The sequence below is a fragment of the Carassius gibelio genome, chromosome A6 (genome assembly GCF_023724105.1).
Source record: "Carassius gibelio isolate Cgi1373 ecotype wild population from Czech Republic chromosome A6, carGib1.2-hapl.c, whole genome shotgun sequence".
Classification (NCBI taxonomy): Eukaryota; Metazoa; Chordata; class Actinopteri; order Cypriniformes; family Cyprinidae; genus Carassius; species Carassius gibelio.
The window spans coordinates 18,363,431-18,385,984 of NC_068376.1; the positions used below are offsets into that span (position 1 = coordinate 18,363,431).

At 35.9% G+C, this 22,554-nt stretch overlaps 1 protein-coding gene across 16 annotated transcripts in view; it reads left to right on the plus strand.

The window, feature by feature from the left end:
- The window catches only part of LOC128015600 (disks large homolog 1-like), a 112,683-nt gene that overhangs the window by 67,512 nt on the left and 22,617 nt on the right, over positions 1–22,554 (plus strand). For 11 of the 16 annotated variants that reach the window (XR_008183957.1, XM_052599549.1, XM_052599556.1 and 8 more), the window contains 9 exons: positions 7,562–7,615; positions 10,053–10,103; positions 10,202–10,326; positions 11,438–11,607; positions 11,717–11,853; positions 12,633–12,777; positions 15,038–15,164; positions 16,651–16,807; positions 17,196–17,298. Coding sequence is in view for 15 of the 16 variants with exons in the window: in XM_052599549.1 (XP_052455509.1) it covers positions 7,562–7,615; positions 10,053–10,103; positions 10,202–10,326; positions 11,438–11,607; positions 11,717–11,853; positions 12,633–12,777; positions 15,038–15,164; positions 16,651–16,807; positions 17,196–17,298 (1,069 nt within the window). In the remaining variant the exon portion in view is untranslated. Of the gene's footprint in view, positions 1–7,043; positions 7,143–7,561; positions 7,616–10,052; positions 10,104–10,201; positions 10,327–11,437; positions 11,608–11,716; positions 11,854–12,632; positions 12,778–15,037; positions 15,165–16,650; positions 16,808–17,195; positions 17,299–22,554 lie in introns of all 16 variants that reach the window. The other 5 variants (XM_052599550.1, XM_052599551.1, XM_052599555.1 and 2 more) reach the window with 2 other exon arrangements.

Here is a 22,554-nt window from a genome sequence, read left to right on the forward strand (position 1 = left end):
TTTCTTCTTCAGGGAGTCGAGCAATTCTCAGGCTGAAGAGATGCAGCGTTCTTGTGCGTGCTGGCCGGGGGAGGTGGAGGAGAGAGATCTGTGGGCTGTGTGTGTGTAGGAGACGTTCTCCACAATGAATCATGGCAACACGAATGAACATTTTGCTTCCCTGTTGAAGACTATACAGATCCTGTTTTGACATCCTCTGGCTGCAGTTTGTACGCATTAGAGGTGGTTTTGCAGAGGGCGAAGTGATTTGAGTGCTCATTAATGGATAATTTGTCATTAAGCTGGTGCTTTTAATCCAAACAATGTGTTGTAGATCGTTTGCAGTGGCAGCACCTCTTGACCAGATTGGTGTTAAGTGTGCTGTACAACTGTATAATAGCGAATCTGTGGTTACTGGCATTTAAGCGCAGAGTTATTGCCATTCACATAGATTCCAGTGGAAGATGCTTTGATAATGTAGCTTCCTAAGATACAAGCAACTCATCATGTAAAGTTCAGTAAAGCTACAGTATGTTTTAAAACTATCTAGTGGGGTCCAGCCTTTTAAAGCTGTTTTAACCATATAAAACTATCTAAGGGGAATAAATAATTATCTGACTTCCCAGTGTTTTCTATTTAAATTTGGATTTTCAGAACACTTCCTTGACTGCCAGGCAGATTGCTTTGTCCTAAACCCATGACATTGGTTGCTTTACAGCGTTGTTTAGATGATGTTGATGTGCAGAGTATAGTGTCTAAGTTGAGATGCATTTACTGCTCTGTAGTGGTTTTACATCATATTATAAAAACTTTGATCTCAAATGAGAATGTGTCTCAATGGCTTCTTTTGAGTGCCATTAGTTAGAAGCCTGTGGAATAAGTGTAATGTATCCATTTACTATTAAATATTGTACTTTTTGGCCATAAATATGCGAAAGGAGTCAAATCCCTGTTCTTTTGGTTTTCATTGAGCTTTTAGTGCCGGCTAGTTTGTGAATGAGTTCATTCAATGCAAAGAGGACAGAAGGAGGACAACTTTATGTCTATCAAGATCCTGTGTCCAGTGAAAGATTGTTCAGACAATCCTGGTGAAAAGCAGCCTTTATTGATTAGTCTGTTCAGAGTGAAATGCAAGCTTGTAACATAAGCTGTTGGCCTAAGTCTAGCCTTTGGCTTGTTGTGTGTTATAGATCAATGCTTGAGTTTTCTACACAGCAATAACATCCAATTTTGGCAATCTCTACTCATTTATACTAGTGGTTGACCGATATATCAACAAGGCCGATATATCGGCCGATATTTGGCATTTTTCAAATATCGGCATTGGCTCACAGGTTTTTTGGCTTTACCGATGTGTTCGAGTTGGGACTTTTATTTTGAAGGTTGCACCTGACTTTTTTGACTGCATTGGTTTAGCATATGGGGCTGTTACATGATGAAGGAATGACTCAAACTTGACTCGAAAGATGAACTAATCAATTCTCTTTCTAGCTCAAGACTGCATTGACTGACACAGATGTACTACTACTAGCAGAACAGAACCCATAGAACCTGCTTTCCAAGATATCGGCATTACCATCGGCTGTCAAAGATCAATTGATCAAAGATCAATTGTGTGCCCTTTTTAATGCACTCTGTGTCCAGTTGTACATGTGAATGTCCGTTAAGGAATCTCTATAGTAATTTTGCTAGTTATTTGTAGGTTCATTTTCCTGGAAAGTGGAACAACTATTTTTGTACCCTAATTTGTATTAAATATTTAATTGTGCATACTCATTTTCCCCTTTTTCACATTTAGATTATTAAAATTAATCTCATAACACTTTTAGCAAAAATCTAAATTATTATTAATTGTTTATACCGCACACTATGATAAAATGCCTAAATGCCTAAATGCACTTGTAGCATTTAAAATGATTTTCGTTTTTGTTTTTAAATTTGTGTTTTTAGGCTTTATCATTTATTCAAAATTTATCCTATTTAGATCAATCTTGTTTAAACTTTTAGACCAGTGATTGTCTGCCATAACAAAAATGATAAACTGTATCATAATTTTAATATTGTTCCATTCTACTTTTAACTTGATTTAGATTGGTTTTTGCATTAGTGGACTTTAAATAAGACACTTATGCCAGACTATATGGAGCCACACTGAGGAATGAATATTTTCACATTAATATGAATGGTTAATATGTGCTTTCTTCCAACCTGGGCATGTCTGTGTGTGTGGAGCCATCTGCTGTACAGCAGGAGGTGTGTCTGTGAATTTAATATAAGACAAATCAATATGGCCACTGTCCAGACTGTCCTGACATAATTTTTTTATTTTTTATTATTATTATTTTTTAGATTTGTATTATTTTATTTATAAGGGTCTCCCAAGATTTTATTTTCTAATGTCCATTAGTAAGCCTCAAGTGCCACTTGATCAACTCCAGTAATGTGCTCCTATTAAATATTTAGCATTATCATTAATATTAATGATTTAAAATATAAAATCAGCAACAACTGATAATGTGAGTGAAAAAAAACAGATATATTAAGTAGCACATACTTTATATTCTGCACTGAACATCATTCACGCAAAATATGTATCAAATTTTATCACACATATACTTTTTTCTGTACTTAAAAAACCCTAAAATGTGGTTAGTCATGATTTGTTTTATTCTAATATATATATATATATATATATATATATATATATATATAAAAAATGTGTGTTGGGTATGTTTTGGTGGCATACTTTAAAAAAGCCTCAGGCAAAAGCTTTGCTTTCTCTGCCTCTTTTCCTCCTCCTCTCCCTTTCTTACCCACAGCCCCATAAGAAACAGGACAGGGTACATTAAAAGGTGCAGTCAACAGGAAACGGTACATTCACAACTGTCCAATCCTAATGCAGAAGTAGTCCCCACACTCTTCAAGTCCTAAAGCGTCTGCTTATTTAATTGGCCAACATGTGATAACAACATGTAGGATCACTTTTCTAATGAAAGTAGGATTAAGCATGAATGTCTTATTTTATATTCTATAATGAAAAAAATCTCTATTTAAACAATATTTTTATGGTTTGACTGTGATTTCAAGCAATTACCCTTTCATATAAACCAAATATATCCTACAGCAAGTTTATTGGCACATTCTGTCGAAAGTAGTTGTAAAATAAGGTCAAAGCAAGGCTCCGCTCGACTATCATATGCTCTGATACACCACGCCAACCCGTTCGCCCGCCTTTATTCTAAGCATCTAACAGCGATTGCGTTTATCCCCTGTGACCTCTCACTTTGTGACCCGTGTTAATGCTTTGAAAAGCGAATCAGACTACAAAAAGCCTCATGAATCTCAAACATCAGGTGCAAATCTGCTGTTGACTGAAGAGCGACTTGCAGACCATCCGGACACCAACGCTGAAATCAAGAATGGAGCATTGATTATTCATGCCTGCAGAAGAGACTGTGTGCTGTCATGTGCAGTGCCCATTGGAGCTCATTATTTGGCGAGCGAGTGCGGGGGGATGAGAGCGAGTGAGGCAGAAAGAGAGATAGACAGTGAGAGAGGTTGGCAGAAGAGTGGAGCCGGGGAAAAAGACCAGATTTACAACCACGGTGTGTCCTCTCTTCTTCCCGATTGCTCAGTAAAATAAACGCATCACTCTTCATGCTGCATTCTCCATCATTTCTCCTGCTGGTCTGCCCTCTGCTTGGAAAACAATGACCACCTATTTCAACAACCATGAATACTGCTGTGGTGCTTACGTGGACAGTCGGACCGGGGTGCTAGAGTTGGCCAACTGCAACCATCCCAGAATGCAACAGAGAGTCGGACACGTGCACAGTACGCTGACCCGAACACCAAGAGAGTTGGTGCAACAACCGCAATTCCATCACCATTTCCACCATCACCTGCACCAGCAGCAGCAGCAGCCGCCACCGCCTCACCTCTCTCAGCCCGCCCTTCTCAACTTCCAACAGACTTCCCTGGACTCACGAAGGGTTCCGCAGTACAGCTCCTGCACCCTCCCAGGCTCCACCAAGAGCAGAGGAAAGTTCACCAACCTGAGGGACAGTGTGAAAAAGAGCCCCACCAAAAGCACAGCTAAAGTCAGAGCTTCTTCCAGTGCCTTGTGGCTTGCCAATTCATGGGGCACATTTTCACTGGAGAAGGTATGTGGGACTGAGTCTTTTTAAGAGATGAGGGATGGTAAGACATTGTGGGAGGAAGTTACGTGTGAATTATATAGTTGTTTCTCAAGATTTGGTCATTGTCATTATGGTTGCCTGGGCCTTTCAGATTTAATGTGGGAGAAATCTGTAGATATCACACAGATATTAACTGAAAATTAATTGTATTTCAACATTGTTCATAATAAGAAATATTTTTTTGAGCCAAATCATCACAATATCACTATAATTGCTTTGTTTTTATCAAATAAATGCAGTCGTGTTGAGCATAAGGTACTTCTTTAAAAAAATATTTGAAATATATAACCAACACAGTGTGGTGTGTGTGTGTGTGTGTAAGCTTTTAATTGTTTTTAACCGCTAAACCGCATAATTTTTTAATTTACAGTCCAAACTGTAGTACTTTTTAAGAAGCAGTATTTTGGTCATATTATTGACAGATTTGCTAAGTAGTGAAAGTGTTTAATATATTTAATACACTTGAAAAGGAATATTGTGATATTGGTGGGAGCTTTAGACTGAACTCTAAACCAGTCTGTCTGATCAATGCTAATGATTGATTCTAATTTTAACTCCGAGATTACAGGCCATGACTACTGTACCACTGCCATAATGGCAGGCAGTGAATGGACTCTTATGTAAGTTACACTGGTCAGTTTAAAACAGTGTGGTTGAATTGGTGATGTCTTCTATGCTGCCACTCAAATGTAACTCCGTAGTATGTTCCATAGTCTCATATCTCTGCTATAAGAGTGAGGGTGAAATGGAAACCCTTTCTAATGAGTAGCTGCAGTGATGTGTCTGTTGTTGACTGAGTGAACTGGACTGTTGTAACTGAATATCCGTCTCCTCTGGCTGTGTGGTTGGTGCTTGAACAAGCGGCTGTGGATCAGTTCGCTTTTGTTTGGGAACGCTGACACAGACGGCCTGTGTAGAGAGCCAGTTACAGCGGATGTCTCCTCATTGTCAGCATGGTAACATTTGCTTTTGCTCGTGTAGAGCTGGAAACTGCTGAACTCCCATAGATATGTGCTTGCGTCAGATCCTCTCCCACAACAGTGCACAACATGTAGGCTACACTCAATCACAATTACATTTCTGAATGAATGATTAGCCATAATTTTGAAACGATTAGCCACAATTTTAAAAGCTGTCAGAGTTGTTTAGACCATGGAAATATCATGGAACTCTTAAAACAAAAGGTTTTGAAAGTTAACGGAGGCTAGGTAATGCTAGCTAACATTAACAGCTAGCCGGCAATGTAGCTAGCCAATGTCAACATAAAACCAACAGACTGTTGGCTAATTAGAATCTGTAGCCTAATGCCTTTTCTATAATTCTTTTTGCAGCTGGTTAGTTTGGTTCAAGACTTACAGTTATGACAATTATTGATTGAGGATTGTTTTTTTAAATGTCTGTAAAGAAAATGAATGGGAAATATGCTTCTGTTATGTTCTGGAGACCTGCACATGAGATGCTTTGTGAAAAACACACTATATTGTTACCTAGAATTAAGAATTTGTTTGTAGATTACTGTTTATTTTTTATTTAATTAATATTACTATTACTGTTGTGTTATAATTAATATTAGCTTCAGTTTAGTAAAATTGTGGCCTATAAGGAGGGAAAGATTTGATACAACATGTCGAAAATGTAACTAAAATGAGGGTACAAATGAATAACCCATGGCCACAAATGAATGAGTAATATATGTATTTTGTCGTGTGTGGGGTTACCAAAACTGTAAAAAAGCGTCACTGTTGTTGACTGTTCTGTGTTTTACATCATTGTTTTGTAAAATGGATTTGAGAAATTATTAACTTTAGCATATTATAGTGTGTCTTATGTTTTATTTTCTAAAAGTAGCCACAGTGTAGTCTGAAGTCTCTCTGGCTGACATTTTCAACCTGCAGAAAAGAAAATGACAAACCCACTAAACCTTACAGAGCACTGATTGACATCATGACAGCTAAAATGAAAAACGAATCATTCACAGCTCTGCACAACAGGATGTTGATTGCTGGACTTGAGTTTCATTTTTAGCACTGTTTAATCTTAAAACACTATGGCAATTTTTTTAATAGTTAACTTAAGTCTAAAGAAAGGTTTGTCCTTCATGTGAGCACACATCCTGACATTTACCTTGATGGAGATTCTGTCACAATTTACATTTTTAACACTCTGTTTCTAAAACTACCAAATACAAATATATATATATATGTGTGTGTGTGTGTGTGTAATGATATATGTATATATATTTTTTTGTGTGTGTTTCACCCCAAAATTTATTATTAATCAAAATGAATCATTATTTACTTACTTCCATGTCATTCCAAACCCCGTATGCTTTTATTTTTTGATTGTGGACCATAAAAGGGGAATTATGAAGGTTTTTCATAAAGTTATTTTGAACAACAGTTCATAGAGGCATTGGTTTTTTTTTTTGAGAATGAAAGAAGGTTAATCATTAGTCACCATCCTTAAAAATTTTGCTTTTTTGTTTCACCGAAGAAAAAAAAACACATGCGGAATTGGAGCATATGGAGTAAATAATGACAGAATAATGATAGAATAATACTTTTTCAACTATTTTTAAAGCTTATTTATAAGGTCTTTTCATTTTTTTTCCCCCTTTACATTAATCATTTTCATTGAACCTTTGCTAATAAAAGGGAATTACAGAGTCTAGTCTTAAATTATTGGACCAATACAGTCATATGATTATTTTGTGTTTTTGTGTTTTTATTACCTCATCTTTTGTTATTCCCTTCCTCTCTGTTCTTAATTTTGTTCAATATCTAATTAAATTAGGAAAGTTCGAGAAAAATCGTTACTGCTGTGTCTCATCTGCTCTGACCTTTGACCTCCACTGTCATTGTTTAGCAGGCAGATGTCATTGCTCCCTCCGCTCCCATAATCCCTGTGATCCCTATCTCACCCGTCCCAGCTGAGACCACTGCCATCCCTGCACCCACGTCACAGGTTTTTTTTATCTCATGTTTTCACTCCACCCACCTCAGCGTTGGTCCTCTTGACTTGAGAGAATGGCACGTTATATATCGTTGATGCGCACTTGTAACTCAAAAGCAATTGTGCAAGTGCAGCGTGTTATACATGTTGCAGAAGGATTAGGTCTGTGCTGGTTTGTTATGTCACTATATCGCATATTCTGCAGTTTGTTATGCTGTGTATGGACACAGGCTGTGCTGTTAATCTCTTACAAATGCCAAAGTAATACTGTATCAGCATGCCAAGAGTAAGTGATGCTTTATTATTGTTTTAATAGTTTAATGTTTATCATGCCATTTCATTCTCAGTAAGTTAGGGACAAGAAGCAAGGTGCACGATTATGGGTCATGATTCGTTTCAGGTCAAGTTTTAACTGAATGTATGTTTTGCAGGCAAGCCCAGCACCAGTGGTGGTGAACACAGAAAGCCTTGACACCTCGCCCTATGTAAGTCCATTTGAAAGTTATCTATTTCTTCATGTACTGCACATTGCGAAGAGGTAGATTACTGAAGAATGCTGTTCAGTTATATATAATGTATAGTTAAAAATAAAATGCAAATAATTGACCACACCTAGTTGTATTTTGTAATATGCAATCATTCAAAAGTTTGGCATCTGTAAAAATATTTTTAGATTTTGAAAGTAATCTCATATGCTCACCAAGGCTGGATTTATTTGATCAAAAATACAGTAAAAGCAGAAATATTACTACATAAAAATGTACAATTTACAAAATATTATTTCAGCTTTTATTGTCACGTGATCCTTCTAATATGCAATTTTTAAAAAACGGGGAATCTTTTGTAACAATGTTATATTTGTAACAATATAGTTTACTGTCACTTTCAACCAATTTAATGCATTTGCTGAACAAAAGTATGAATTTCTTATGATTTAAAGAAAAACATCTTTTGAATGGTAGTGTGTGTACTGTTGTGAGGATGCTTTTAGCTGCCTTTTCTTCAGTATGAGGATGAAAAAATGCACAAAAAACAAGATGTCCTGCTTAATGGCACTGAGAGTGGGATTTAATTTGATCATAGGGTCAGAAAATGAGCAAATTAGAGCTGGGAATCATTCTTAGTGTTTTTTCACTTTCAGTCAGATACCAAACTATAGTCCAACTGGTTAGAACATATTTACAGATCTATCCATCCATCCATCCTCCTGCCAAAATGAATCTTCAAAGAAAACATGCTCTCTCCTTGTTTAATTTATTTTGCATTTAGAAGATCATTGTGGAGTACTTTGTATTTGAAGTTCCTCTACAGTATATGGGATTTTAGACATTATGAAGCTTCCTTGTTCTAGCTTAGGGATTTAACTGTGAATGACATTTATCAGGGTCCCATGGCATTTATACAATCCCAGTCTCCTCTCAATCTCAGTAACGTCCGATAATCCTAAATGCTGAGCCGACTTCTGTCATCCTTCAGTTATCGGAATGAGCTAGAACTATGGTCTATAAAGAAATGACCATGAGGAACTCTTGATAAACCTCATACTCTACATTATCAGTGCTGGAGAATGAAATGCCATTTGACTAAGATCCGCTGGTCTATTACTGTTTTGATCGTTCATTATCTCTTCACACATAGACTGTAGTAGTAGTCCGATATTGATCGTGTAAATGCCTGTATTGGCTCTGATTCCTGTGGCTGGTTGTTTGTAGCCCTACACCCAGTATGAAAGTAACCGCATACAGTTTAGCAGTGCTGAAAGCCTGTAAATGCCTTTTCGCATTCATAGCATGCATTTTGATAGGAAATGATGGTGAATATGAAAAAAACTTCAAAACATGTGAAAATTTCGGACTCGGTGTGCAAAGATCTGGAGCTGGTGGCATGATTAGAGTATAATGCTGCGCATCTCTCACCCCCTTTAAACCCCAACTCAACACCGTTAATATCACAGACAGATGTTTTCAGCAGCAGTTACAGAAAGAGAGAGCTAAACATTTAGGACGTTAAGTATTTAAGGTCTTTAAATGTCATTTAAAAGCTTAAAGCAGAGCCTCCAGAACCACACAAACATCTAAACGCTGATGATGCTGAGTGTTGGTCTCGTCGTGCAGCCCTGTTTTCATTAATTTTAATGTCATGCATTTAGTCCAGTTTCTAACGGTTTCATATAAAACTCTGATTATATGACGGCTATCTAGCCTCATTTAAATGAAACCTCAGAATGTTGTTTGCTCCTTGTAAACACTCCTCTCTGGTATCCTTGCCTGTATCATGTGAAAGTTACCAAGGTTTACTGGATGTTATATGGTCATGACTTTGTAGAAAGTAGAAAGATTGAATATAGTTTTATGCACACAAGGCCAATAAGCAAATCTATCCCTAATTTGTGCCAACGTGTATAATGTTTAAGTTAACGGTTACTTTTAAAAGCCTGGTGTACTTTCATTATTTACTGTGGTAATCAACATTATGCAGCAAATGCTGCTGGGTACAGCTTAACTTGTGTTGAACCCAGAATGGACTGCATTGCATGTTTAGTTGACAGCTAGAGCCGGTGTTCTTCACAGTTTTGATGGAATCTTATCTTTTAGTTGCCGAAAAAGTGAACTGACTACTTGTAAGGTGTTTTATTTTTTTATTTTTTTGTTGTTGTTTTTTTTTGTTCTAACAAAAAAAAAAATTTCAGTGTAATTTCTGTCTGTAGTATGTTAGTACATATGTGCATTTAAATAATATATTACTTGCAGTGTGAATCTAGCAGGAAATTTCTCTCTTACATTCTGGTTCCTGAACAGTTGATTTATTGAAAAAAAAAAAAAAACGAAACTTTTTTTGGTGACACTAATAGAGGAGGGCATTAATTTATGTCTGTGTATTTTGAAATTGCATATTTACCAAATTTGTTTGTTAAACTTTCAGGTGAATGGAACAGAAGCTGATTATGAGTATGAGGAAATTACACTTGAACGGGTAAGATTGCTCCAACAATGACAAAAAAGGTCTGGCTTTTTTCTTTGGTTGACATTTTCTCTTTTTTGTTCTCACATGTATTTTTTTTTTTTCTTCAGGGAAATTCGGGCCTGGGTTTCAGTATTGCAGGCGGTACCGATAACCCCCACATCGGTGAGGACCCAAGCATCTTTATCACCAAGATCATCCCAGGAGGAGCTGCTGCACAGGATGGCAGACTCGGGTCAGAAAATTTGTATTAGGCCTGTTTCAAATCACACACATACGGGGCACATATTTACTAGTTGTTGGTAGTTTTTTTGACTGCTGAACCTATTTTTGCCACATGTAGACTGCTGAATTCAGCAGAAAACATGTTGAAAATGCACTGTAAATGCATCAACAGAATCTTCACAGTCACAGGAGCAAGCATACAGGAGCGGGTTCCCTCGGGGAATGCCTGTTGTTCATGCTCAAGAATCTTCAGACTCTCACACTCACTTTTTGCACTTAAAGAAGAAAACTTCTGCACTTACTGTTTATTTCTGCTCTAGTATGGAAATTCAAAATGGTTTTGCCCATAAATGCAATATGAACAAAATAATAGTGCACATCTCATAAAGTGTTTGGAAAAAAACATTTACTCACCAAGGCTGCAAAAATACAATAAAACAGTAATGTTGTAACATTTTTTATAAAATTACTGTCACTTGACGTTACTGTCACTTTAAAACAATTCCACATATCCTTGCTGAATAAAAGTATACATTTTTTTAATTAACCCAACACAATCTAAGCACTACTGTTAAAGTTTAATGTTCATTGTAGCAGTATGGTGCAGTTTTTATAAATAAATCTGACTTCACCCTGATGATTAACCAGTTCAAAATCTTCCCTAACCGAGGTTTGGAATTAGTATAAATTAATGAACATGTTGTCATGTGGGTAAATATGATTCCCCTCCTCATGTAAATTTAAATCTGAACCTTCTGTTCCTCACGTTATTTACTGGAAAAGTGTGTAATAGTTGTCATTGGCTCATTCCTGATAATAATTGTATATGCTATGACTGTTATTCTAGAAAATACTCAGTGTAGAAAGCAGAGATCGCATCATTTTCTGTATAGACCTGCAGCTCTGTTCTGCAGTCCAGCTCTTGTGTTGCAGGTTTTCTGCTTCTTCCCTTACATTCAGCTTGTGTCTGAGGTGTAAAACAGGATTACAATGATAGATCATTTGTTTATACACTAATTTCGTGTTTAGATTGGCTGTACTTCGAAGAGCACTTTATCATTGTGATTTTTGTCTTTTTTTGGACTGTTTAGTCATTGTTCTCCCTCTTTCTCTCTGTACAGAGTTAATGACTGTATACTGCGGGTAAATGATGTAGATGTGAGAGACGTAACTCACAGCAGCGCTGTGGAGGCACTGAAAGAGGCGGGCGGCATTGTCAGACTGTACGTCAGAAGAAAAAAAGCTGTCACAGAAAAAATAATGGATTTAAAGCTGGTAAAAGGTCCTAAAGGTAAAGCTATCTCTCATCTGAAGATTACAAAATAAAAGCATGCTATGCCTTGATGTCCAGTCCCTATAATTCATGTTATGAAATGGTTTAGTCTGACCTCTGTTGACAGGTTTAGGTTTCAGTATAGCCGGAGGAGTTGGAAACCAACATATTCCTGGGGACAACAGTATTTATATCACCAAAATCATTGAGGGAGGAGCGGCCCACAAAGATGGACGGCTACAGATTGGAGATAAACTCCTGGCTGTAAGTAAAAAGTTAACTTTTCTATTACTTGTATTTACTAAATAACATTAGAGACATCATTTTATATTGATGGAAGGAGGAGGAAAAAAATCTATTTTTTTTAAGAGCACTTCGTGCAACCTATTCATTTAGAGCTCCTGCTGCTGACTTTTTAATGCTAAATATATCCTCTAAAATAAACCATTTTTACAAATAAGCTGTGGCCTTCAACCTGAAGAGAAACGTTTGCATCTGGCAGAATGTGATCATAAATTAGTTCATTTTCATTTTTGTCACACAAAAATGAAATTCATGCTAATCACCATTACTGAAAAATGAAACTAACCTTAAATTAGTCCTTCTCTGTCATTTAAAGTTTATTGTGCCCTGGCTATATTAAATATTAATACCTTCATGTATTTCAAAATCTTTTTCAAAATTAATTTTTTTTATATAAATTGATACTTTTATTCAGCAAGGTTGATTTAAATAACCAAAAGTTCCAGTAAAACATAATTCAGTCTCAGATTAATTCTGTACTTGTACTTGTAACTGAAGTCTGGAGTAATGGCTGCAAAAAAATCTGCTTTGCCCAGTACAAGAATAAATAAGGAATAAATACATTTGACATTAGATTAAAACAGCTATTTTCAATTGTAATATTTCACAATATTACTGATTTTACTGTATTTCGATCAAATAAATGCGACCTTGCTGAGTATAGAAGACTCTTTAAGCCTCAAACTTTTATTTTGTACGTTTCATCTGAAGGTTTCATCTAATCATGTGCTCTGTTAAAGGTGAATGCTGCTTGCCTTGAAGAGGTCACTCATGAAGATGCCGTGACTGCCTTGAAAAACACCCCTGATGTCGTCTATTTAAAAGTGGCTAAACCCACTAGTGTCTTTATGAATGATAGTTACGTTCCTCCCGATGTCACCAGCTGTAAGTAAGCTTATCTTGAAACATACTGTGTTCTTTTTTTTTTCTTCTATTTTTACTTACATAGAAAACAATAGCATGCAGGCGTTATCAATGGTCAGAGAATGAACCGATTTGCCTTAAAGGCGCTTTGACTCCGTTCCGAGGTCCCATGCTCACTTATGGCTTAAATCTAACCTCAAAGCTGCTATACACAGCACTTTCTACTGATGGGGGGCAGCAACTCGTGAGGACGGCAACTAAAATTGACTCTGCAAAGTGCTGAGTGATGACAGTCGATAATGTAGCACCTTGGTGATGTTCCAGTGGCAGGCCAGATCCCCGTGCATTAGATTCTGAGAAAGGAAGCTGTCAGTAGAGCTTAAAGGCATGAAGGACAAAAGCACATTTAATCATGAAGTGCATCACGTGGCCAGCTCCCCCATCCAGCAAATCCAGCATCAGTATATGTAGAAATGAGTGAATGTGTGCGTGCAAGTATTGCAAAGAGAGTTTTAAAGCCTTGTAAGGATATCCACACATGTTGACAACACTGTCTCGGTCATGTGTGCGCGCGCAATGTGATTTTCTCGGCGTGAACAGAACAATTTCATTAGAGATCCCATTTCATTATATCTGTCAGCCAGTCAGGCACTACGCAGGGATTTGCCAGGTGAAGGACTGTTTGATGAGAATTAAATAAATGGGTTGTCGATGTCTGCAGTTAGTAATTGCCCAGTGCGTACCCTTGACTTTATTTCACTTTAAGGATACATCTTTCATAGTAGTGACATCAATTAGAGAGTCTAAAAAGGATTTTGTTCACACACATTCATGATACATTCATGCACTTGGCAGATGCAACTTTACAATATGATTTCATTATATGCATTTTATCAGTTCATGCATTCGTTGCAAATCAGACTTAAGTCCAAAAATGTATTTTCAATGCTTCAACAAATTGTAACTGACCCTCTGGTGCCAGGGTGATGAGGGTGAGTCATTAATAACATAATTAGAATTTTTCGGTGAACTAACCCTTTAAGAACCTTCTATTCTTGAGCACCAAATCAGCATATTAGAATGATATCTGAAGGATCATGTGACACTGAAGCCTGGATTGAATGCTCATGAACATTCAGCTTTAACATCACAATAATCAATTGCATTTTATATATAGAATAGAAAAGTTATTTAAATTGTAATAATCTGCCACAGTAGTAAAAATTTTATTGTATATTGACTTCGATAAATTGTCTTTGAATTGTTTTGTTCCTGCTGTTTTGTGAGTCGCTTTGGATAAAAGTGTCTGCTAAATGCATAGATGTAAATGAAATTGTTGATCAAATAAATGCAGCCTTGGTGAGCATAAAAGACTTCTTTTGAAAAAAAAAAAAAAAAAAAAGTAACACTTCACAGTAAGGTTCTTTTGTCAACATTAGCTAAACACTTTGGACAACATTTCTACAGCATTTATTAATATTAATGTTAATTCCAACATTTGCTAATGCATTATTAAATTCAAAAGTTGTGCTTGTTAACATTAGTTAATGCGCTGTGAATTAACATGAACTAAGAGTGAACAACTGTATTTTCATTAACTAACATTAACAAAGATTGTAAACACTTTAGAATAGACATCACTTATTCATTATTCAGTACGACTTTTCCTTGAATAAATTCCTAATTTGCTCCGTAATAATAGTTAAGGAGATAATTGTTAAGTTTAATTATTGGGTAGGATTAGGGATGGAGAAAAAGGTCATGCAGAATGAGGCATTAATATGTGCTTTATTTTAGCTGGTACTAATAAACGGCTAATATTCTAGTAATATGCATGCTAATAAGCAACTAGTTAAGAGACCCTAAAATAAAGTGTTACCCAAAGAATAATAAATAATGTTAGAAATGTATTATTCATTGTTTGTTCATGTTAGTTAATATATTAACTAATGGAACCTTATTGTTAAGTGTTACCAATCTTACAAATCACAAACTTTTGAACAGCAGTGTCCTTGAGGGTATATGCAAGGTAATTTACAAGTTAAGAAGATTGTGTGCAGAAAGGGAGTGATCAAATATGATTTACAACATCCTTTCTAGGAGGATTTTTCCCCCCCAGCAGTTTCAGTCGTCTGCTTGTCTGTACATGTAACTCTTAATGTTATTACATATGAGTGGTGCAGTCGTATTGAGATTCTCGGGCCTGATCTTTGTGAACATTGTCAAATTATTTTTCATCATTATGCCAATAACATCATATTTTTTTGTGTTTTGGTTGTAGCCTATTCCCAGCACATGGAGAACCATATCAGCACCCAAAGCTATCTGAGTCAGCCATTAACCCCCGCCACCCCATCTCGGTACTCTCCTATCTCAAAAGGCATGCTGGGAGATGATGAGATCACAAGGTGAGCCTTTGCCGTCCCCATTTCTTTCTTCATGATCATGTCCACTTGACGTACTTTTACATGTGATTTTGGCTTTTGGTTCAGAGGTTGTCTGTGCAGTTTCTATGATGCATTCGGATTCCTTGACCTTGCGAAGTGAAATTATCATTTATTTTGAATGAAAGTTGATATAGATCATGACTTGTTTTTAAACTGCTTCTTAACAATCATATCCTTTCACCTTAATCACTTAATGATTTCTGCCACTCTTATCACATCTTTGACAGCGTTTTTTTTTTTCCTGACACGTCTTTTCTCTGTATCACTCTCTTGAAATTTGGAAGATAATGCTATGTAAGTTTCATTACATGTAGCTTTGTGTGAAGTCAGCTCCATAATTTTGGAGTAGATATGAGGTTCATAGAGAATAGCATTTCTCTACACGCAAGATAAGCTGCCCAAGGTTAATGGAATTTTTAGTACATACTTTATATCTGCATAATGGTTCTATCTTTATGCTACAAAACAGACTTTAGAAAACACTCATGCACAACTACTCAGTTCTCCTAATATGTGTGTGTGTGTTTGTGTGTGTATGTGTTACTTTACATGATTTGTAAAAAGATTGGGGACTGTAAGACTGTAAATGTTAGGCTATTTGATAAAAAATACAGAATTATATATATTATATATATAATTTATAGATTTTTCATATATATATATATATATATATATATACATACTATCTTATTGCTCATCTGATTTGTTTACTCATTTTGTAAGAGCTGTCTGTCAGTAGAGAGCAATATTACGAGAGCTGGCTACAGATGATATTGGCCGGACATGCCTTATTTTTTCTGGTAGAAACGTGGACAAACACAAGGACACACAAACACACACACACACACACACACACACTGACTGGTGTGCTTTACCATATTTAATCCTCTTTAATCGGGAGGATTTGTTTCCTATCAGAAGAATTCACCAAATACCTCAAACTGATGTTAAAAACAAACAGCCTCTTGTGTCATTAGCTAGCGTTATGAAATGACCAACCAATCTTTGAAGTCAATTTTGCCAAATCTGATAAGCTTTGAATTAAGACTTAATTCTAGAGGATGGGTATAAAAAATAAAATAAAAAAATAAACACTTTTCTTAACTGAAATATATGTCATGATGCTTTGCTAAACCTTTGTTCTTGAAGTGTGTTTAGGGTTAAATGATGCACAAGTAGCCATGTTGAGGAAGGGTTTGTTTTGAAAACACTGAAATGCTACAGAGCCAGTAACTTGAGGCTCTGCTGCCATCTACAGACACATGAAAAATGTGATGCAGCTTTACAAATTGTTAACCCTAGACTAGAGCATGTACCTAGTTCATATTTTGTTCACTAGAGGGAGATGCAGTCAAATATATATATTTAAAAATATATATATATATATATTTTTTTATCCTGGCCTGTACACTCAAATCAACTAATAAATGTTGATCTTGGTTTTTAGGGAGCCTAGGAAAATAGTCCTGCATCGGGGCACAACAGGACTAGGCTTCAACATTGTAGGAGGAGAAGACGGCGAGGGAATCTTCATCTCATTCATATTAGCAGGAGGACCTGCAGACCTGTGTGGAGAATTAAAGAAAGGAGACCGGATCATTTCTGTAAGAGTATTGCATTGTTAACAGTTGTTGTTGTTCTTTTTTCAGTGAAAAAAAGTTGTTCAGTCATCAACAATTGCTAATTGTAAATAATTTTTCCATCTTACTGAAAATAAAATGCTTTGACATTATCAGCATAAACATTTCAGAGAAAGATTCATTTGAAATTTCAGGATGCCTTTGTATATTTCTATTTTTAAATAATTAAATAAAATTAAATAATTTTAAATAGCAGCACTCAATCAGTGAAGTTGAATGTTTTTTCCGGGTTTATAGTAGATTTTACATTCTGTATTTTTCATAAATTCTTTATCTTTTGGACCCCACTGACTGCATTTTGCATCAGTGCTTCTTTATGATACACGTCATTAATATTGTATGTGTGCTGTAGGTAAATGGGGTGGACCTCCGCAGTGCAACACACGAACAGGCAGCTGCAGCACTGAAGAATGCTGGACAGACCGTCACCATCGTGGCTCAGTACAGACCTGAAGGTGGGCAGGAAGTTCCTCTCATAATATTTCAGGCATTAGTTTCAAACTGACCAGTATGTTAACAATAAATAACATTCTTATGCATATCATGTAGCTTGATTCCATTCAGAATTGGGTTACTGGGCATTTACTTTGACAGCTCCGATCTTTTCATTTAAGGGTCTGTCATGTTTCATTCTGCTGCCACTAAATGTACACTTGACTCAAGCCTGAACCTCATAAACTTACATTTAGTCTAAGTCTTTTCTGCACTCTGCTTCAGATTTGTTTCTTCACATCTCCCTTCTTGGTTTTCCTATTTGCATACAACTTTTTTTTTTTGGATAGAATCTCTGTGAAGGTACAAACTCTAAACTGATGAGCTTTTAACTGAAGAATTTGATTAGATGCAGTATGGATGGTGGAAGAGAGTCAGTGGAAATTACACTTTGGATTTAATAGAAAACCTGTCATTTGTGTTTAACAGCCAGTAAGGTGTAGATCTTGATGATAACCTGTCGAGATAAGCCTCCACTAAGTAATCTTATGTCTTATTTGTGAATACCGCTGAATCCTCAAATTAATTGTAGTTATTTAAACCCAGCTTATACTGTGTAAAGTCAACATTAAATGTAATTCATAACCCATTTTTCTTCCATGATCTGGTATTGAAACCGTATATACAACAAGAAGAAAAATAAAAAAATTGTGGGTGGGATTGATTTTATCTATCGTAAATATATTAGATTGTGGAAAATCTGTTTAGATTAGTGTCGCTATTTTAATGATGTGCACCAAGTATGGGGTTGACAAGATTTTATTTATTTATTTATTTATTTATTTATTTATTTATTTAACAAAAATACAGATTTAACATTAATATTGTAAAATATTCTTACATTTTACAACTTTTTATTTTTAGATTTATTTAGAATTTGTACTTTTTCTCTAATGCCAAAACTGAATTTTTTTAGCAGCCACTTCTCTAATCTTCAGTGTCACATGATCCTTCAGAAATCATTGTAATATGTAAACTGTTGAACAATACTTTTTCTGGAAACTGTAATACTAGAATTGTTTTCAGGATTTTTTTTTTATTTGAAATAGGAAATGTATTAAAATGAAGGTAACAAACAATAACAAATTGCATTACAATCATTTCAACATTACAATATTAAAAGCAATTTGTGTGGAATTTCTATCAAGTCTGTAAAGAGGAGAAAACACTGTAGCAAGCAGATCAAGCTCACTGTTCTTGATGCTCGACATACAGGAAGACAAATATGTGGAGGTTTATATGAATGTTTTGATAGCATTTTCTTTTCCTCTAACCATTTAATGCATATTAAAGTAGTGTTTATAAGTGCAGCTGCTTTGTTTACACCGGTAACTAAGGAAACTCTATATCGCTGCTGTTCTGTAAGCACCACCTGCTGTCAGAGATTAAATTAGCATTTTCATTCAGCCCATCTGCTGTTTTTTGTTTTGTACAGGTGTCTTAGGTTACATCATTTCAGAAATCCAAAGTCAGACCATTCTGTTTTTGCTTGAAGTGATACAATCAAATTGAATCGAATCGAAAACAACTTCTCGTGCTACTGTCTGTTCAAAATAAATGGGAAAATCTATTTCTTGTTGTACCTAACTCGTATCGAACGCAACCCTGAAACCGAAGTATGTACTTATCTGTGACTTCTGTGTATCTTTACACCCATAATTTCATGTACAGTACATGTAGGAGATATTGTGCACAGTTCGCTGTATGGTGTTGTGGTCGTGACTTCTTCACCCTGAGGAGTAGAGAGACCAGCCTGGCCATCACCTCAGCAGGCCTAGCTGCAGTGTTTATTAAAATACCAATGGGGTAGTGATGACCCTCAGAGCTTTGGCTTGAGATAGTCTGAGAGAGTCTAAATTAAGCTTCTGAACAGGTCTGTGTGTGTATGTGTGATCCGAGCTTCTTTCACACCCCTAGCGAGTGTGTGTGTGTTCATGTAGCATCTTCTCTGTTTGGTGAAAGCTGTTGTCTTAGCGTGGCTTCTAAGCCTGGCTTCCTGTACCCATCACGCTTCTCTGTTCATGGCCAGCACAGAGCAGCTCTGCCCTTCAGCTTGGCTTTCACTAGGAGAACATGCCACAATCCGTTCTCTTCATCACAGAGAAACAGAAGAGAGCACTTAGAATCTGAGCTCTTCAGTTCCTGACCTGCTCTTTACTTGTTGTTTTCTTTAGCAGCTACACAAGAAACAACATATTCTTGCTGGCTGCTAATCAGTATTTGTCCAAACCTTTATTTTGTGTCCTTGCTGTTTCTCTTTATATATATATATATATATATATGAAATAGTTATTTTTTGCATTGCAGTTATTATGTTGGCTTGACAATGTTCTGAAACATGCTAGCAACATGTTAGCAAGTGTTAAAACAAATGTGCTAACATTATTAAAACATGCTAGCAAGATGCTAATGACTTAAATATGTTAGCAGTGTGCTAATATAAGCTAGCAACAGGTTAAACATGCTAGAGAGATGTTGTTTTTTAGAATTTTCTAATGTTAAAGCATATTAGCAACATGTTAAAATGAGCTAAAAACATGTTTATTACAAAAAAAAAGTTAAACTTTCTTTATGTAATATTGAATTTCTCATTGCTTCCTTTTGTTTTTGTTTTGAAATTTTACATGTGCATGTTTTGACATGTTTCAGATTTACCCAAATGTTTGTTGAACATTTTCCATAGTGTAGTCTGTCATCATCTCATGATAGTTGTTGATGAGTCAGTGTAGCTTTCCAAAAACATACCAAAAAAAACCCTACACCAACTGTTGTTGTCATCCCTTATCCATGCCAGACATCTCATCAACATGCTCTTCTGCCTAATTCAGTCAGCAAGATGGCCACAGGTGCGAACAGGGTTCAGGGAGCTCCCTGTGGGGAAAATGAGCTGGGGTTACATCCAACTCCCTCTGCTCTCCATATGCAGTGTGTGACAACATGCATAATAAAGCGATGGAAAGCACAGATGCAGCACTCACTTTGACCAATGGCTGCTGAAGAACTGCTGAGGGAAGAACCTTGTCAACTCTGCAGGGCTTCTCATAGTGAATGTGTCAGTGTTGCATGGTGTTTTCCGTTAAGTGCAATAACCAGACAATGCTTTAGATATCTAACTAAACAGATGTAGTAATGTAATTATTTAAATGCGATGCAGTTGTTCCAGAGCCTCCATTTTGTGACATGAGAAACAAATGCCATTAAACATGCCCTGATGGTGGCGTTTGGATAGGAAATGAAACCCCTTAGGGCCAGGCTGCTTTGATCAGAGGGATTTAACGGCTCTGAGGATCTGTGCTAGAGCTTAAAGACATCAGTGTCTGACACACACACACAATCACAGCTGAGCAATTCTTGCTTCAGTAACATGTCCTCCAGTTATTTGGAGAATTAAGGAGAAATTTTCCCATTTCACTTACTTCAACAAACTAAGAAACAAACAAGCACTTTTTACTTTTAACGGGACCACCCAGTCAATGAAACCAGTTTAACTAGGATATTTCCATTTATATATGTATTTGCAAGAAGGTGTGATCAAATAATGTTTACATTTTGTCATGTTTTCTTCTTATAAGCATCTTTGGATATTTATTAGACACATACTTTTGCTTTCTACTCTATAGCACAACAACGAAACAAAAAAAGAATGTGACAAACCACCAACTGCAGTCGTCACATCCCCATCTACTGTTCAAGCTGCCATCTATGTCATAATTAATTTCTTTTATTATATATTTCCAAGACCTACATCAGTGATGTGAAAATGTACACTATACACTTTGTGTGCATAACAGAATAATAATTAATAATAATATATTGTAAATAATAATGTATTGTACAAAATTATTAATTGTGTCTTTCTTTCTTTCTCTCTCTGTATTACAATAACTTATTACTATTATTATTATTATCATCATTCTGGAAAAACCTGGAGTTGCTGTGGTCAGCCCAGGTTGCTTGCTTTTGTTGAAAGATCTGCCAGCACTGTAATGCTTAGATGGCATCTATAGCAGTTCTTTTTTTTATACTCTGGTTTTATACTCTGCTTGTCAAAAATGAGTTAAGCTTACTTTAATGCCTTAAGGAGATGACTAAAGTATTAGTCAATATTATGTATAAACTGAAAGTGCTTTAGCTGCATACATTAGCTCTGCACTCTACGACTATGACAACAAACTCAGATTATCAAAGACTAAATCCTCTCTCGCACCCTTGTTAAAATTCACGTTCACATATTCATGAGATCATGGCTGTCAAACTTAGATTTCATGAATCATAAAATGTTTGTGAATTTTTGTCTTATTCGGTCTACAAAGCACTACTGAAAGGAAGTGATCTGTTACCTTTTTTAAAATCCAGACATATTTAAATCCAGAGTATTCAAGCAGAAAGTCAGACTGCTGATATTTTGGTGTTTTTGCAGTTTAGCACCGGTAGTTTGCTGATACTCTCTGAGGATGCACAGTATACTGGACCCTATCAGTTATTGGCAGATGTAGGTTTTTTACAACTATATTACATTTGTTGTCATCTAAACCCCACTTTAAATTAATCTTACAAGCACTAATAATTAAATAACACTTTTAAATGTAATCTTTAGCAGTTCTCTTAATGAAAATCCCTTTTTTATACACTATTACCACGTTTTCAATTTTACTTAAAAAGATTGATTTTAGTTTTTAATGCATTTTTTTTTTTTTTTTTTGCAAAATGATGTACTGTACAACATTTTGTCTGTTTATCACTTCCCACGCATAACATGAAATATTTATTGACTTATTTGCATTGCTAGTATACTATTTATCATATTGAGGAAACTTTGGAGATTTTCCATTTGTAACAATGATACTTCAAACCATACAATGATTTAGCTTTGACCATTGTGCCTTAATGCCTTTTCTAAATATAAAAGCTCCTAATGATTATTCATTCATCTTTCATTCTTTTGAAATGTGACTCAAAGCATATTATTTCCTCTCCCTGCCTCCTTCCTTTTTTGAGCTTTGTGAAGGCCCCTTAATTGTATTGTTTGACACAGAATTGATGACGATAACATTCTGAATTCCTGATAACATGAAAGCCTTTCACTGTTCTATGGTAGCACATGCATCATAACTCTCATTTAACTATTCATTCAAAACCAAAGTAATCCTTAGAGTACTAGCATTACGTTTCCTGTTGTTTCGTCAGTGTGGACTCTGAGAGAAGCTATGAATGTTCTC